Source organism: Heliconius melpomene, chromosome 18, assembly GCF_056956725.1.
Source record: "Heliconius melpomene rosina isolate 202511_hmr_F chromosome 18, ASM5695672v1, whole genome shotgun sequence".
NCBI lineage: Eukaryota > Metazoa > Arthropoda > Insecta > Lepidoptera > Nymphalidae > Heliconius > Heliconius melpomene.
This window is the reverse complement of record NC_140406.1, coordinates 15,518,926-15,533,032: the sequence shown is the minus strand read 5'-3', so window position 1 is coordinate 15,533,032 and position 14,107 is coordinate 15,518,926. Positions and strand designations below refer to the sequence as shown.

Sequence of the window (14,107 nt, the reverse complement as noted above, 5' to 3'; positions counted from 1 at the left end):
TCAACAATAAAATTAACTGTGTTGATCAAGAAGAAATTGAAGAAACTGGATAAAAGCTAGAACAAATTAAATTATTAAGTAATTAATGTAAGAAAAGTAATAAATATAAAATTAACCCTTCTACCGTACCCGTAAGATTATGTTAGTAACAATAATATTAATAAGACAACACTACGATTAAAGTTATTTTTTTAATGTCCCAGAACCCATATTAACTTTAACATACAATAATGTTATAACACAAATTTAATGTATACTTTAATAATATTTAAATTAGTATGTTTTTTTTTCATAAACAAATGAAATATATAAAATAGGTATAAGTATTCTTTATAAGTCCTTCACCATTACTAAAAGAATTGTAACAATTGAATAATTAAACGTGAAACGATAAAATACTCAGTTAAAATAAATTACAAAATTGTGAAAATGAATTACAAAATTTTAACGGAATTTCTAATCCTAAATAAATGTGTGTAAACAATAAAAATTACTTGAAATTTTAATTAAATATCACTAACTAAAAGTGCTATATTATTTAAATAGTAATTCTACATTAAATATATTAAAAACTATCCTATGGTCATGCTTAGACAATTATTTATTAGAACAGATTAAAAGGACATAATTATTATAGATATTGACAACTACATAAGAAATTATTCCTTTAAAGTTTGGTGAATGACTAAATAAGTGAATGAACTAAATATAGCACTCGTAACAGTTTCCAAAAGACACGGGTGCTACATTCTCATTTTTATATGTTTTCTATAAAAAATATTGTTCTATCTTTATTGTGGAATGTGTGATTCCACAATGTGTGATTCAAAAATGAATGATTATTTTACAATTATTATTAGTAACTTCATTTATATTCTTACAAATCTTACCGACAACTAAATATGCCTTCAGCCTGGAGGCCGATGGCTTCCACTTCAGCTCGTCCCATGTTGTCAGCTTTGTCCGATTGCTCAAACTCTTTCTTAAATATTGAAAGAAGGCAACTTATTCGGTAGTCCAGTCGGACGTCTAGTATGAACTGAAAAAATATTTTTAACTTAATTAAAAGACTAAATAACATTTAAAATACGGCCGCTCTTGTGCTTGTGTGGATTAAAAATAATATATTTTTAGAATTCGTATTTTGTTGGATGAGAAAAATGCATTCCTCAACGGTATTAGCTTCCTGTAGGACTGACATTTTTATGTAACTTGACGATTCTCTTATTTTCATGGTTTCAAAATGCTTGTAATAGCCTAAAGCGCCCACTACACTCGTAAAAATTGTGTGCCCACATTAATCGCTTCGTCCAACCTAGGTCAACCGTACGAGTAGTGTAGTGGCTTAATGGAATTATGTAGAATTTGATTTTATTGCTATGTTTAACAAATTATTTTAACATAAAAAGTTTTGTATGTGAAAACAAGAATTACTATGAAGCAAACACAATAAAATAATAGGAAAAATATTTAAAAAACACAATAAAATAATAGGTTTTTTATTGATATGATTATTTTTTATTGATACAGTACAAAGAGTGAAACAAATTTGAGTTGGTGAACAAACTGCAGAGAGACAAAGCCTCCCAGTGAAGTCATGTAAAAAAATGTTATATGTTATGATTAATTTGCTCACTTGTAATATTTCAATGATTTTGAGCTTGGTCTCCATAACGAGAGGATGCTTTCGCGCCAGCGCGAGGGCTGACGGACTGCGTTGAGCGCCGCCGCCTGCCACCTGTGTTATATAATTACACATTATATGTACATGGGAAGTAAATCAAATGACGTCAGTCGTGGCGCAGGGGCATAAAGTGTGACTGTAAACGCATCTGGTTGTCATAAATATATTTATTTAAATTTATATTTTCATTTCTTCGTTATGGTGTCAAGGTAAAGCGCGGCGTTGAGTTTCGCCACTCAACACGCAATGCCTCCAGAATTCAGCGGAAAGTGGGGAACGGAGAGTCTTAACACTAGATTGATGTATAAATCGTGAAGCTGATTTACTTAAATTTTAGTTTGGCTATTGGTATCAATCAAAGTGAACAATCAGTGTGTTTAAAGTAACATTAAATTAGCGGCACAAAATATTAACTCAAGGCTTTAAAAATTTAACAACAGTACTACTCAATTAAATATTATATAATTTGTATAGACAGACGTACATTTCGTGCAACGGAACCCAGTGTGATGGACGTCATGACAGCGCCCATGTCGCCAATACTGCGGAGAACACCGCCCTCCGCTAGAATTAGAAAAGAAATCTATGAAATTAAAACGTTACAAGAGCTTTAATTAGAATACGGCTAGCAAATTATGGTCTGTCATTTTGCACATTGCACGAAAATTTCATCTTTTCAATCAAACTTTTGTCTTAATAAACAACTTGATTACAATATCTAAATCTATTTGTAACAGGCTCCAGTTACAATTTACAGTACACATATCAGTGTACATATCTTTGACATACATAATATTTTTATAAGCTTAGGTTAACTACAATATTAAAAATAATATGAATGATACTAATTATTTAATGAAGGTGATTTTTTCAAAACAATTATATTGTAATGTGGATATTAGTTTTTTTATATTTAGAATTGATATTAGGAACTTACGATTCTGTGCATCAGTCTCCTGAGCAGCTTGTATAAAAATATAACAATTGCTGTACATAACTTACATAACTATATAATATTAGCAATAGTGAACATGTAGAAATGTTAAATGATATCTGATTGTACATTTTGTTTTTAACGGCGGGATCGCCCAATACAAACATTATTATTCGCTGACAAGGATATCTCTATTACAATCGTTAGTTGTATTTCGAAGAAAGACAAATATTATCAATGAATACATTTAGCATTTATTTAAAAAGAAGATAAAACAGTATGTAAATAATAAAACTCATCTTACATTCGACTTCTCCAGTAAGCGCACTGGTTTCATTTAATAGATCGATGGCGGTAACGCAGTCTAATATGCTTAATAACGTTTTTGTCAATCTAAGGAGATCGCTAAAACTGTAATAAAAAAAAGAAATTAAAATATAATTCATACAATTGTATACTTGTAGTAATAACTCTAGTATTATACAGGATTACTTTAGTAACAGCCCTGTTAATTAGGAGGCGCTAAATTTTAAGTCTTCAGTGGAAGATGACATCGGTATGAAATTAATAATGAGTTGAGAACAATCCTATGTGGGGATTGAAAGTATTTTTAATTCTTGTTTTATAGTTCAAAAAAGTGCTACAAGATTACACCGCCCATGTAATTCCTCTAGTTGACTAATAAAAAGAAAATTAGCACAAAGTGAAAGATATATAATTATTTGAGTAAAAAGAACAATATTACTTACCTATAAAAACCAAAATAAATCAATTCTCTAGCCAACTTGACGACTTCGAAGGTCAGTTTATTCTGGTCATGATCACTAAAATACCAAGTCCTGGTCACGACATTGCAGAGGTAGTTCTCTACAAAACGTATAGTAGATGCGAATTGTTCTTTAACCTTCTCCCTTGTTGCGTCTGGACCGCCTTTTACACATTGGTAGCTGAAATTAATGACAATATATGTATTTATCATGTATATATTTAATATTACTTTTGTTTTGTTGGTCCATATAAAACAGCTTCACGCTGTATCCCGCATAGCAGTTTATGCAGAGGGGTTAGTGTTAAGACACTCTGTTCCCCACTTTCCGCCGAATTCTGGAGGCGTTACGTGTTGAGTTTCGAAACTCAACGCCGGGAACGGTCTGCATGCATTCACACAGTTTATGAATTTTCACATCCATTACACAATAATATAAATACATACATTGTGATACAGTGATACATACTCGTGCACGTGTATGGTGCCGGCGACCTCGGCCCAGAGGCGCGCGTACTTGACGGGCGTGACGGGCTCCTGCGGGTCGCGGTCCACGTGCAGGTGCAGCATGAGGCGGCAAAAAGACGCGCGCAGCTCGTGCGACAGCGATGCGTTCGACATGCACCTGGGGAAACAAATACAACAGATTTTATATATTGTATTGTATATTATTACTTTATTTTAATAGAGCTTAGTTTTTTTTATTTAACTTTTATAATATACTAGTGGGCCCGGACGCGGCTACGCCCGCGAAAATATAAGCCTAAATAATGAAAATAAGTTATATAAAAAATAATAAGATAGAAAATAAAAAATAATAAGTAGAGATTTATTATTAGAAAAAATATCTGAGTAACCGAAATGAACAATCAAAAGAAGTAAAAGTAACTAAAAGAAATTCGTAATATTAGAAAAAGTACCTAAAGTTTGGCGTGCGCGCGTACTAAACATTTTTCTATATTAAACAATTAATATTTTTTGCGAATAATATTAAATAAAATCCCAAATGATTAAAATTACGATATTTTAAGTGTATAACATTGGTATAGATAACCGAACTGAGATAAATTAATTATAAGCAGCAAATAATTACATAAAAATTAACAGTAATTCGAAAATATATAAAAATTTACAAAATCATCAAAGTCATCTGCCCGTTCGCGTCGGTCATACTATACCACTCGTAGGCTATGTCATTTGGAATCAGTGACATCTTAATTATTTATTAGAATGTTATACAGTAAACTATAATTTCCATCTAGATGAAATGCTAAAAGTGACTATTATATTTATTTTCATAAGGATGAATATCAAATTATAGAAATCATCAAATTTTTGTTAATGTATACAAATCTATATCGGCGCGCGCCATGTATGCATTAAGCAAACTCACTTTGGGTGACGTTTTCTTAAAACAACAAACTTTGCAAGCCGTTGCTTAGCAACGCGTAGCGACTTTGTTATTAACATGGCGGAATAAATTGCTTGTCAAATTAATTATTTTAATATATTGGTATATATCGAAAATATTACAAATATGAGAAAAAAAAAAAGTATCCTATGTTCATCCCGGGACCCTCAAGTATCTCTATATGAGTATTTTATCACAATTAAATTAGCGGTTTGGCCCTGATTGCGTAAAAGACAGACAGACAGACAGACAGAGTTACTTTCGAATTTATAATATAGGTATGGATTGCGCATATAACAAGTTGGGCAGAGTCTACTCTAGTGTTATAACATTTTGTTACCCACTTTTATCCAATTTTAGAGAGATTGCAGAGGCAGAGCAGGTGAGACAGAGGTAATCTAGCGTTACTTCACCCCGTGCACGCGTCGTTCAATTTATGAGATATAGTGTTTTGAGACGCATCACTCAAAGTCACGTCACGGCAAAGAAACGAAAATAATTCATTTCACCGAGAGGAAACTCATCACCATTGCGTTTACAACGTTGATAGTTTGTATGATTACAACCTCAATAATTATAATTAAATTTTAAAATACATACTTAAGTATAAGATCAATATGCAGCTGTTGTGATAAACTGTTGAGCGCAAGGTACTGCCTGTTGAGGCACATGTTGGAGAACAGGTCGAGCTGGTGGCGGTAGTAGTCCAGGATGGCGGCCGCCTCGCTGCGAGGGTCTGCTAACGCTTCTGATGCCAACTCGGCGAGGACGCGGTTGCACTGCACACATATACAGACATACATGTACAGAATTACATATTTTATTTGGTAACTACACACTGTACCCCCCATAAAGGAGAATACATATAATCCGACACAATCTTTATGAAGATTGTAAAGATAGGTACGAGTCCAACTGTACAATCGTGCACAATTCATGAACCATCGTGTGCATAATCTATATATATAAAATTGAAAGGTCACTCACTCATCACGAAATCTCAGAAACTACATGTGCTAGGAATCTCTAATTTTGCATAGGAGCTACTTATAGGACGTAGGTGCTCGCTAAGACGGGAATTTGCAATATTCGACTTCTAAGGGGTTGTTTTTGAGGTTGAAAGTTTGTTTGAAACTTCGTTACTACAAATGCTAGGAGTCTCAAATTTTGCATAGACGTCACTAGGACGTACTCATGGAGACAGAAATTAATAATAACGTAGTTCACGCTGGCGAAGCCGCGGGCTGGCCGCTAGTATTCAATAATTACACATCCTACATCATCGTCATGCTCTACTAAACTTTAGTCTGGTGATCGGGCCCGCGGGATGAGCCTTACATACGCACATATCTGCGTAGAAATCTACACATACCACTAAATAATATGTGAAACGTTTTATTAGTCAATACAAGTATTTTTTGGTCATTATTCATAAGAATAGAATTAAGCGACAAACTAAAGTCTTGTAATTGACTAATAAAACTAAGGGTACGTCCGTCAGCAATGCAGATTCACTTGTATGTAGGTCTCATATATGTGAATCTGCACTGCTGCATATTTATTTAATTTATAATTTCTATATATATTTGTAACAAATCATTTCATTTGTAATTTACTTACTTTCTTGTTATTCCATAGAAGCATAACTTGGTCTTCTTTAGAATATTTGACGTCTGACGCGTCTAATGTACTTTCATGTTTGTACTTGGTTGACACTAACCTAAAATACATACGTGCGTATTATTATAATATAATTTATTTACTGTAAGGACATTTTAACTGATCAGTCACATTTTGTGCAAAATTAATTTAATGATATTTGTTGCTTCTAACTGGGAGATAATTCAAAACACAAATTATGGTCATAAATTAAACCAACACCGTAGCGTTTGGCGCTCCGTTCTCTCTGACTACCCCGCTAGGGATAAAATGTGAAGCTATGTATGTATGTATGTATGTATGTAATTAAACCAACAATGCATACCTAGTTTCAATTAGTATATCAGCATTATTAGCGCACAAAACGCTTTTGCAAATCAATTCCTGTGTGACCGCAATGGCCTTCTTATTAGAGATGCAGAGATCACTCAAGTAGTCGAAGAAACGAGACTGCCAGGTCTTCATGTTTTTGCGGACAAGGCCTGAAATATAAACAAGTCGCAATCATAAATGTAACTGAACTAAAGTAATTTTAATATTGTTAGTGAGGCCGTCGCGGATTAGGGGCACAATGGTATGACTGTAACGCGACGGTTGTCGATTCAATCGCCACTCGAATCATTATTTATTCATATTTTTATTTCTTCAGTCTGCACGAAGGCAAAAGCCTGGCCTCTTCTATTTAAACTCATTCAAATATACTCTTTTCAAACCATTCAATATTTTTAACGTTTCCTACTAATCGTTAATTCTTTCATTAATTATATTTTGCAAGTTAGATATTTTGAAATTAGCGTATGGCACGATTTGTAGTAACAAATATCGTTAATTTTATAAATTTCTTTATTATTACTACTTACCCACAAAAGTCTCTATTTCTGAAGCAGTAATATGTTTCTCCAATAGTTTTCTATTATTGTGTAATAGCGCTGTTATAGTGTCCTCTGCAAGAATGTCATATCCGATTTGTTTTTGCATGAAGCCAAAATGTTTGGCTATGTATTCCTGAAAATTGTTAAAAAAAATTTTTCCAGTTTCACACTGTATACCAAATATAGCAGAGTAAACCTAGTGTGCTAAGACACTCCGTTCAATATACACCACCCAATTTTAGAAACATTGCTTGTTAAGTTCTGGACTTTCTCTCGTTAACAAAGCAACGAAATGTAAATAGCTAATTCCCCCAAGTCAAGGTACAGTGTACCGCCGCGCCACGTTGGCCTCAGATATTTAATTAGTAACATTGTATATTTAACGGATCATTATTGATTGGACCATCAGAAATATTTTAATATTCACTAAGTGATAGTAAAATCTTAAGCTATCATGTTAAGTACATATCAAAGTATATATTATGTAAGATGGTATGGTGCCAACCTCATTATAAACATGAACCAATGATATAATCTAAGACTGTGAATATATTAAAGTTTTCTGCATACCTGATTTTTTCGATAATCCTGTTGACTTAATTTCAATATCCGATAACATAAACGAAATATGAATTTGTATGGAGCGTAGCGAGGGTCGTACAGTTCTTCTATCTTGAGAAATACTTCGCCCTCTGGTGATTCTTGGAAGGGACCCTGAAATATTATATAATTATTGTGGTTTAGTATTTATTGCTTATTAAACGTGGTAAGACATTTAAACGTGTTAACAATCATTACAATGTTTAGACAGAATATTTTTCTTTCCAACAGATTAAATTATACGGCAATATACTTTACCCAACGCCTTATTTTGTCAAAACAGACAATGAAAAGGATTTAAATAATTAAATTGTAATGAAAGTATTGAAATAACCTAGTGGAATATTAAATTCCACAATCAGCACAATCAGTCGAAAAAAAAAGTATAATAAATAAGAAAAACATATATATATTTTACCTGTAATATTTTAAAAAGCTGTCTCAATATATACTGTTCCCGGAGCAACTTCTGTCGGTCACGGTTGGGGTTCTCCACCACCAGGTCTAACGCTTTAGACTTATTGGGCTCGTTTTCGAAGCCCGCTATGAAGTATACTATATCTTGGAGGAGACAGGTTAGTGCCCTGTGTTAAAAGATACAATTTAAAATTAAAATTAACACAAACAATATTCATCCATCTATCTAAAAAATAAGGGTTTTTTATATAATTTTTCTAGTGTATAGACAGCTCATTCTGTTCAAAGACTTTCTGTTCTGTTTGTCTGTTGTGAAAGTTCTGTTTTCAGTTCAAAGACGTATTAAATGGCGGAGCTCAACCCTGGTCAGGGATTAAACTCACAACCATTTACAATTATACGATGTTACTACACTACAATGACTTCAATATATAATGCTAATGGTATTTAAAAATAATAAATTATAAATACAAAATATACTACTAACTTCATTTCACTATGCTCTATATTTCCATGATGTAATTTAGTAGATAATGCAGACAAAACTTTGCAAGCATCGTTGGCGAAGTCTAGGTCTCGAACTTCACTCGGCGAAACTGATATAAGAGCGAAGGCTTCCTTGTCTTCCTTTACTACAGAGCATCCGACCTATTCGGCATTTATAAGAATACAATATATTAAGAGGGAATGTAGTGTTAAAACAATATCGTTATTGTCATACCGTTGATGGTGCAACACACGCCACTCAATTTTTAGAGATTTTTTCGGTGGTGGAACTCAACAGAGTGAGAAAATAAAAATATTAAATATTTCATATCCTCGAGTCGATCTGTCGCGTCTATAGTCGCAAGATAGTGACCTTCCGCCACAACTGGCTTCAATTTATTAAATTATAAATAAATAATGTTATATTCATTATTGTTAAAATAGACTTTTAGGTTTACCTTAGACATAACTGGCTTCTCTTCTTCCTTGTCTATAGGTATTGACGTGGAGTGAACCCACGTGTGCGTACACAGGTGTTGTAACCTTTGGAAATACGCATTTTTAATTATTTTAAGATAAATAATTAAAAGCTAAAGTAAAGTTTTTAATATACCTGAATTAACCCTTAAATAAAGTGTTAATAAGTTGTACTTGTGTATAATTTATTAAAACTTAATGCCAATGGGTCTATTGTATCTTTACGGAAAAATCAGAACTATAAATGCGTAGTTTATATACCTAACATAACTGCTCTGAGGCACAGGCGCGTCCGAGTGGGTCATCTTGGTGGGGTCCAGCTCGAACAGCGTGGCTATCTCCGAGGAGTGGGGCACGGAGACCAGCTGGTATGCCGGCTCAGAGCCCTCGACATCGCATTCGGGCGTTCCTTCACTGGTGGAAAATTTTATTCATTAAAGATAAGTTAATATGATACATCTATACATATCAATTTCTATGTATTTTCAAGTATTTAGTTATTTACACGATACTTAAACAAAAAAAACCGATTATTGTCCAGGATTATCTCTGTAAACTGAATGTTATGTGACTTCCACTATAATATAGAAGAGGTTATGGAGCTATACAAATATGGGCTACTTTAAAATACTAAAATAAAAGGCTAATAATTAATCAATATATGAACTTACATCTGTTTAGTACAAGCTTCAGCAGCTAAATAATGTCCGGTGGCGAGGTGTTTGAAGCGGAATATCGAGTTCCAGTGACCGGCGCCGCCTCGACACGGGTCGTGTTGTACTACCTGTTTTTAAATAATATATTTTATTAAATGCATCGATAAAAAAATAGTATTTTCCCAAAGTGTGTTTTATAATAACTTATTTTTTTAGTTTCGTAGCAGGATTGTGGTAAGATTCTTCCTTTGCTCTCCGCTTCCGGTTCAATTTCGAAAACTAATGTTTTCGATGTGACACGCGGAGCCATACCTAACGCCCGAATTATATGAATTAATTTTTCTAACTAAAAACTAACCTCAATTTCCCATAAAGCCTTGCTACTGGTAGCGGCAGTAGCGCTCGACCGTCCCGTGGTCCTCAAGAAGACGTGCTGCCTTCGTCTATATTCATCCATTGTGAGGAACTTCTCCTGCTCGGCGTGGAACAGCCTCACCACGTCCCCGCCTTTCAGCATTTCCTCCTGGTTCTCCTTGTGCTCCAGGAAGAGGGTCACCTTCCAGGATGTGGAGGCATTCACTACGTTTACCTGGTTACGGTTAATATGTATACTTTAAGACAATTTTATTGTAAAACGGCTATCTATATTTTAAAATAGTTATTAAATGTGAAATTATAATAATATATTTTTTAAGCATTTTATATATTTTATTTTATTTGAAATATGGACGGTTTTTTTTATATTTAGTACTAAAAACAATTTAAATAAAAAAAAATGTAATTTCGTGTTACTTTAATAGTAAAACAATGTTTACTATTAATAGTAAAAAAATTAACAATGTTATATGAATGTTCGATTTATGTTTTTAAATGTAAGAGAGATGTACAGTTAGTAAATACTGTGACAATTTAACAATTTTTGATTCGTGCGTGTTATTCTTAGTTTTTTTATCTCTAAATCTCACCTCCATACATCCGACGTTATCAAGTAGTTCGTGATTAGAAGATACGTGCAACACTTGTTGTCCAGCATTCACGGGATTCAGGATTACTTTATCCCCAACCACCACGTTTTCCCCTTAAAATAATTAGAATAAACATTTACTATTTTTTTACTGAATTCTATTGATAATTAAATTTATATTTGGAATTGTTTCAGATTCATTTAAAAATATATATTATGTATGATGGGTTGCCTTGTAAGTTTAGGGAATTTACCGTCGTGCCGTTTAGGATTATGAAAATAAGTAGGCTTTAAAATTACAATATTATTTTTATTTGAATTACATTGTTGTTGAGCCTTCATTCAAACTCTGCCATTATGATAAAAACAACAACATCAAAACAAATCTATAATCAATATCCAGAAAAATAATGATAATGAAGAATTAAAATAAAAACAATATAATATATAACAATAAATATCGTACCAGTCGACCGCAATTTGTAGAAGGGTATTACATAGAACCACGAGCCCTCATTCCCGTTCGCGTCCAGGTGCACTCGCATCGCGTTCTTTTCTAACAACGCGGGCAACCTCTTGTTTACCTGTAAGGAACAAAAAAATATGTTTATTTAGCTTGTATCAATTTAAAGATACAATTTAGTAAAAAAAAACCTCTTCACTTTCCATACATTTACAGACATTATTAGCGGGGCGGAAAGCACCACCTTTTTTGTATTTTAATTGGCGCAGGAAAAATGTATATTGTTTATTCTTTATAAACTGACTGTGCCTTACAGGTTGAAAGACAAAATGAAAATGGGGGTTTTTTCTAACTATATTTACCCAGTAAAGGATTAGGCGAAATTTTAACAGATATGGATCATTTCAATATTTATTTACTAAACAAGAAACACCATGTTGTCAGAACAATTATTTTGTACAATTGTACAAAAAACCGCCGTAACATAATACTTACAGTTAAATATTTGTTAGATTTAACGTGCAGTAGTTGTACGACACTGCCATACTGCACTACTGTACCTAAAAGTTTTTTGTTCTCCATCTCGTTCTGCTTTTTTTCAATCTCAGCGGCATGCTGTAATGAAAAAGTTATTGTTTTAAAAGTAGCGTGTTCGTACAAGCCAGTTTGTATTTTTACGTAAATACACATTATTTAACATTCTATTCAGTATATTTTTTGGCTAAAATATAGCAAGATATTGCTAATTACTTTGTATCGTATGAAATAAACATTTTATATGTTCATTCTATCTACTAATAATTTTATAAATTATATCACGCCCTGGGAATAAAAAATGCTCGCTCCAGTCTATTTTAAAGGTACTATTGTCACAAATAAGAAATGTGTATTTGTGTATAATTGAATTAAAAAAACGTCACGCTGACTTTTATGACGCTCAAAAAAGAGAAGCATTTAACTTTTTATTTTGAATTAAATTACTAGAATTAGACCCCGACTTTATATCTAGTGTTATTAGCGCTAAACGCTATGCGAGCGAAACATTATGCGAGTATACTCATCAGTTAACACCCATAGCGTTTAGTTTAGTTTAATTAGAATTTCCCAAAGTTCTAATTAAATAATAAGCAAAAAGTATAAAATAAAGGAAGCCATCACCAAATGTTCCTTCCCTCTCCCTCAAAAACGCGGACGACGCGACAAGATAAAAAAAATCCTTTGTATTATTTGAAACGGGACGACGTTAAATAATACTTTCATCTGTAGTCATTTATAAAGCGTGGCACAGATTAATGTCTTTTATAAACTCGAGATGAAAGAAATTAAGGGGACAATTTAGTACAACAGGCGCATCGATCAAGTGAAATGGATCATTATTTATTTTTATGAGGTTTCAAGCATGTGGAACAAACAGTACTTTATTTTAGTAAGACAAAAAAAACAGCTTCACGCTATATCCCCCATAGACGTAGACAGAAGGAACCTAATGCTAAGACATTTCGTTCCCCACTTTCGAGGCATTGCGGTGCCAGAGCTTTTTTCTTGGTGCCAGAACGAAGAAATGAATATATTAATAATAAATATTCCTCCGAGTGGGGTTTGTCTGTGCGTTTGTGTACGCAAATCTCTCTAAACCGATTTCAATGTTTGCTTTAGTTTCTTCTAGTTGTTAGCTAATCAGGTCTTAAACTTATATAAAAAACTTATATCAATATACAGTATTCTCTTCGACAAAACGAAATTTAATTTATAAATATTATACATGAGTAAATATATATAGACTTTAAACCAAAATAAGTTAAAATAAATTACAGGATTTTGGCTCAATAAAGTTTGCTTTGGGTCTTTTTCGTCGATCTAGTCTAAACATTGTATCGTTGTTCCGGCATCTTATTTCTGATGAATGTTTCTATAAATATCGGAATGATAGGAACGTACCAATAAATGGTTACAATGGTGGATGCAAAAAAAATAAAATAAAGAAAGAAGAATAATTTATTTAAACAATTAGATTGATTTATTTATACAACAGATACTATATTTTTACATTGGAGTTGAAAATATTTCGAATAGTATCTAAGAATAAAGAACTCACAGAGCTATCTTAATATAATTTCCTCAAAACGTTCCATATTTTTTCCTATTTTTATCGAATGAATGAAATAGATTGACGTCAAAAGACTGACGAGCACGTTCGCGAAAAGGAATTGGCATTAGATACAGTTTTCTCTATTTTGTATTGATTCGGGTCAACATATATTAATTGTGTCGATGAAAGATAAAATAAGCTATATCTATTGTTAAGACCTTTCGTTCCCAATAAGACATTTCTTTTCCCCCATTTCCGCCAAATCATCGAGGCATTGCGTGTAACTCAACGCCGCGCTTTGCCACATTACCAGAGCGAGGAAATAAAAATATCAAACATTTCATTCCGCCGAGTAGGAATCCCACTTCCAACCGACGAGTGTAAAGTCGCACGTATTTAAGTTTTTTACGAGGGCTTGTACAATTAACTTGCGATATTATATTTTATTTATACAAATTATGTGTATATTTTAAAGTCCATCATAAACATCTACTTATATTTTAGTTTCATTTTTACACAAAAGTTAGCACTTTGTAAGACGACAACATTCATAGTATTTTAAAACCTTTATTCATAGTTCTTTAGACTAAAGATGTGGAGATTTCGTAAATGCAGCAAGACGTCACATT

General features: G+C 32.8%; 1 protein-coding gene across 11 annotated transcripts in view; it reads right to left on the bottom strand.

The window, feature by feature from the left end:
* Itpr (Inositol 1,4,5,-trisphosphate receptor) overlaps positions 1–14,107 on the bottom strand; it is a 57,274-nt gene that overhangs the window by 24,335 nt on the left and 18,832 nt on the right. For 8 of the 11 annotated variants that reach the window (XM_085202099.1, XM_085202102.1, XM_085202105.1 and 5 more), the window contains 21 exons: positions 11,885–12,004; positions 11,393–11,510; positions 10,928–11,040; positions 10,321–10,551; positions 9,978–10,090; positions 9,568–9,720; positions 9,288–9,372; positions 8,831–8,991; positions 8,345–8,510; positions 7,897–8,040; positions 7,315–7,459; positions 6,780–6,936; positions 6,416–6,515; positions 5,396–5,574; positions 3,854–4,009; positions 3,368–3,565; positions 2,923–3,029; positions 2,622–2,648; positions 2,169–2,248; positions 1,637–1,738; positions 891–1,039 (listed from right to left, as the gene is read on the bottom strand). In XM_085202099.1, the coding sequence (XP_085058225.1) occupies positions 891–1,039; positions 1,637–1,738; positions 2,169–2,248; positions 2,622–2,648; positions 2,923–3,029; positions 3,368–3,565; positions 3,854–4,009; positions 5,396–5,574; positions 6,416–6,515; positions 6,780–6,936; positions 7,315–7,459; positions 7,897–8,040; positions 8,345–8,510; positions 8,831–8,991; positions 9,288–9,372; positions 9,568–9,720; positions 9,978–10,090; positions 10,321–10,551; positions 10,928–11,040; positions 11,393–11,510; positions 11,885–12,004 (2,804 nt within the window). The remainder of the gene's footprint in view (positions 1–890; positions 1,040–1,636; positions 1,739–2,168; positions 2,249–2,621; positions 2,649–2,922; positions 3,030–3,367; positions 3,566–3,853; positions 4,010–5,395; positions 5,575–6,415; positions 6,516–6,779; positions 6,937–7,314; positions 7,460–7,896; positions 8,041–8,344; positions 8,511–8,830; positions 8,992–9,287; positions 9,373–9,567; positions 9,721–9,977; positions 10,091–10,320; positions 10,552–10,927; positions 11,041–11,392; positions 11,511–11,884; positions 12,005–14,107) is intronic. The other 3 variants (XM_085202101.1, XM_085202108.1, XM_085202110.1) reach the window with 1 other exon arrangement.